This window comes from Dipodomys ordii, unplaced genomic scaffold (genome assembly GCF_000151885.1).
Source record: "Dipodomys ordii isolate 6190 unplaced genomic scaffold, Dord_2.0 Scaffold138, whole genome shotgun sequence".
In the NCBI taxonomy this organism is placed as follows: domain Eukaryota; kingdom Metazoa; phylum Chordata; class Mammalia; order Rodentia; family Heteromyidae; genus Dipodomys; species Dipodomys ordii.
Window position 1 is genome coordinate 1,776,189 of NW_012267354.1, and position 3,625 is coordinate 1,779,813.

The following is a 3,625-nucleotide window of genomic DNA, read 5'->3' on the forward strand; positions in this document are numbered from 1 at the left end:
AGCAGTAGTAAATATCATACTTTGTGATGGCTTTGGAATCAATTATTGTGTCTTGTTTTTTAAGTTCTGAATGTATTCAAAGAGATCATTTCCTTTCAGCTGCTTATTCCCTTTTATAACAAAGGGTTAAGTTGCAAAAGTTAGGCTCTTTTTGGAGAATAGAACTTAAAGAATAACAATATTTTTTTTTTCAGTGCAAACCAAGGTGATCCACCTCGAGCTCCTGGAGTTCTGAGCTCACCTAAATCAACTCCTAAATCTAAGCAGTACCTGGCACAGACAAGCAGATCATAGAAAAAAGAACTGAACTTGTGGTAAGTGAGTAGAGGTGATTCTAGGGCATCTTTTTTAGAATCAGTTATTCATTCATTTTATTCTTCTTCCATTCTATATGAGATCAGTGGCTAGTTTTCTTTTTCCCTGATAGATTATGTTAGATTCTGTGGGATCCTGTTTCTTTGGTGAAATAAATTCATTAGCCCTTCTTTTGGAGACATTACAGAAGCAATATTTGATAAGTTTGCACCAGTATCAACTCATTTTGGTGGAATGATATCACAAAGGAAAAAAAAATCTCTCAACTCCCTTCATTTTACCACTGCCGACATGTAATAACAAAATTCAAGTCTGTACTTTCACCAGCAACAGTCATGTACCCAGGCAATGCAAGCGCTCCAGACTTCTTCATTCTGTTGGGTTTCTCCAATCACCCTTGGTTAGAAACCCCCCTCTTCACAGTGGTGCTCCTTGCTTACATCTTCACACTAGTGGGCAATATTTCCATCATTGTGGTATCCAGAGTAGATCCTCAACTTGACAGCCCTATGTACTTCTTCCTTTCCAACCTCTCCTTCTTGGACTTGTGTTTTACTACAACTACCATCCCTCAACTTTTGCTAAACCTTTGGGGCCCAGATAAATCTATCAGCTACGGGGGCTGTGTGACCCAGTTTTATATGTTTCACTTCCTGGGAGCTACGGAGTGCATCCTCCTGGCTGTTATGTCCTTGGACCGTTACATTGCCATCTGCAAACCCCTGAGGTACTCAGCGATCATGCACCAGCGACTCTGTATCCTCCTGGTGGCTGTGGCATGGATAAGTGGCTTGGCTAACTCCTTGCTTCAGTCATCCCTTACTGTCCAGCTGCCACTTTGTGGCAACAATAAGGTAGATAACTTCCTCTGCGAAGTTCCAGTGATGATTAAGATGTCCTGTGTTGACACTACCTTCAATGTCGCCATGCTCTCCATTGTGGGGACATTCTATTCCTTGGTCCCTCTGTCCCTTATCCTTGTTTCTTATGGGTTTATTGTAGCTACTGTGCTTAGGATCAGGTCCTCCGAGGGTAAGAAGAAGGCCTTTAATACATGTGGTTCTCATGTTATTGTTGTGACTCTATTCTATGGGCCAGTAATCATCATGTATGTACAACCCTCTGCAACAAACTACCAGGATAAGAACAAACTCATGTCTCTTTTCTACAGTTTGGTCACTCCTATGCTTAACCCTTTTATCTATACTTTGAGGAATAAGGACATGAAAGGAGCAATGAAGAGGCTTCTTGTCTCGTTCTCCCATCAGGGAAGAGATGAAACATAATTATATCTCTGTTCCACATCCACCATGTATGGCTTAGAAGATCTCCAATTGTAAAATTATCTTTGTACTTAAGCACCTCCAAACTGTTGGACTCCTTTAATAACTCTTCTATGTACATATGGCTTTGTACCATATTAGTGTAGTTTGTTAACTATCAAGTATCAATCCTAAACTCATTTTTCTATAATGTTATGAGATTGAGGACCATGTAATTAAGTTAGTTTGTATCCATCTAAAGAATTTGCTGCCCAAGTCTAAGGAGTAAGTAATAAATAAATACTTACTGGTGAATACATTTTTTGGGTTAAAACAGACACATTACACACTACACTGCTGATGGGAATGTAACTTGTTCAACCATTCTGGAAAGCAGTATGGAGGTTCCTCAAAAAAATTAAACCTAGACCTCCTCTAAGAGCCAGCAATCCCACTTCTGAACATTTACACAAATGACCATAAATAAGGCCATACTAAAGCTACCAGCACAACCATGTTCATTGCACATTATTTACCATAGCCAAGATACGAAGTCAGCCCAGATGCCCCTCAGTAGATGAATGGATCAAGAAAATGTGATATATATACACAATGGAATTCTATGCTTCCATCAGAAAGAATGATATCACCCCATTTGTAAGGAAATGGAAAGACTTGGAAAAATCATATTAAGTCAAGTAAGTCATTCCCGAAGAAACATAGACTCCATGGTTTCTCTCATTTGCAATAATTAGTGTGTGTCTAGGAGAATCCTAGAACAGGATCACAATAGCTCAATAGCTATGTACATGTGACTACATAAGATGATGGTAAGAGAAATGAACTCCAAGATATGAAAACAAGAGGTTTTCTCTTTGTTGTTGTTGTTTTAATATACTATGTGAAGTCATTTCTCCCCCCACCCTATGGTTTATCCCCTATTGTCACTGTATTTGATTTTGATACCCTGTGTATTGTATATACATTTAACTGAATTAGGGAAGGGAAGGGGAACAACAAAATGGTGCAAAGGACAAAGGGAGAACCAATGCAACAGCAATACTCACAAGACAATATGTTGGAAATGTACTGTACAACTTGGGGAGAGAATTGGAGGAGTAGTGGGAGAAAAACAAGGGAAGGGTTAACACTGTTCAACAAGAAATGCATTCACTACCTAATGTTTCTAACTGTAACCTGTCTGCACATCACTTTGACAATGAAATTAATTAAAAAAACAAAACAGACACATTCAAAACATTTTTGTGTAATTTGAAGGAAAAGGTAGTAACTCAAATACAAATATCCTTTTGTTCTTATGGAAAAGATTTTATTATTAATCTTTTATATGCAAACAAACTCATTCTGTGAGTTACCAGCAGGATCAAAGGCATACATTCTATAACCAGCCTTTATAGCCACACACCCACTGATTATTTCAGAATGGATCATTCATGAGTGTCTGACTTTGTTTTCTGCAGGTCTCTATGGATTCCTTTCTTCTGAAGTGTATAACTTTTCCAGTGTTTCCAATGTTGGTGATTCAAATCATTAAAAATCCATATGTGGCTTTTAGCACTAAGAATCACTTAGGTTCTGCTGGTTTGCTCATCTACACAAAATAACAATTTTTTATGTGTTGGATAGATAAACAAGCAATGGGATTGTTTGATCAACTAGGAATCAAAGCATTAGGTTGTTAGCATAAGAGAAACAGAGCAAGATAGTAGGGAAAAATGGAAAAATAAATTTTTCATGAGACTACCAACTATGACATAGAGGTGAAATAGAAAGATTGATGAAGTAAGAGATGATATCCTGTTGATTTTATCAATAATGTCAAATCTTATCCTTTAAAACCAGTCATTTTATCATAGTTGTATGATCCTATCATTACAATACAATACAATTCTCTCAGCATTTATTTAAGGAAAATTGTTGTTCTTACAAATAAGTCTGTTTATGTGAAGTCTTCATATACCTCCTCATCCTTGATGTATCCACTTCAAAGGAGCAAGAACACTCATAGTATATAGCCATCTGACTCA

At 37.4% G+C, this 3,625-nt stretch overlaps 1 protein-coding gene across 1 annotated transcript; it reads left to right on the forward strand.

Moving 5' to 3' along the window:
- Nucleotides 1-650: 650 nt before the first annotated feature.
- Nucleotides 651-1,601, forward strand: LOC105997027 (olfactory receptor 2B11-like). Its single transcript, XM_013031302.1, has one exon. It carries the CDS (start codon nt 651-653, stop codon nt 1,599-1,601), a length of 951 nt encoding a protein of 316 aa, XP_012886756.1.
- Nucleotides 1,602-3,625: the final 2,024 nt, after the last annotated feature.

What these genes read in the sequence shown, in the direction of transcription:
- LOC105997027 (XM_013031302.1), top strand. Translation starts at nt 651, where the DNA reads ATGTACCCAGGCAATGCAAGCGCTCCAGACTTCTTCATTCTGTTGGGT.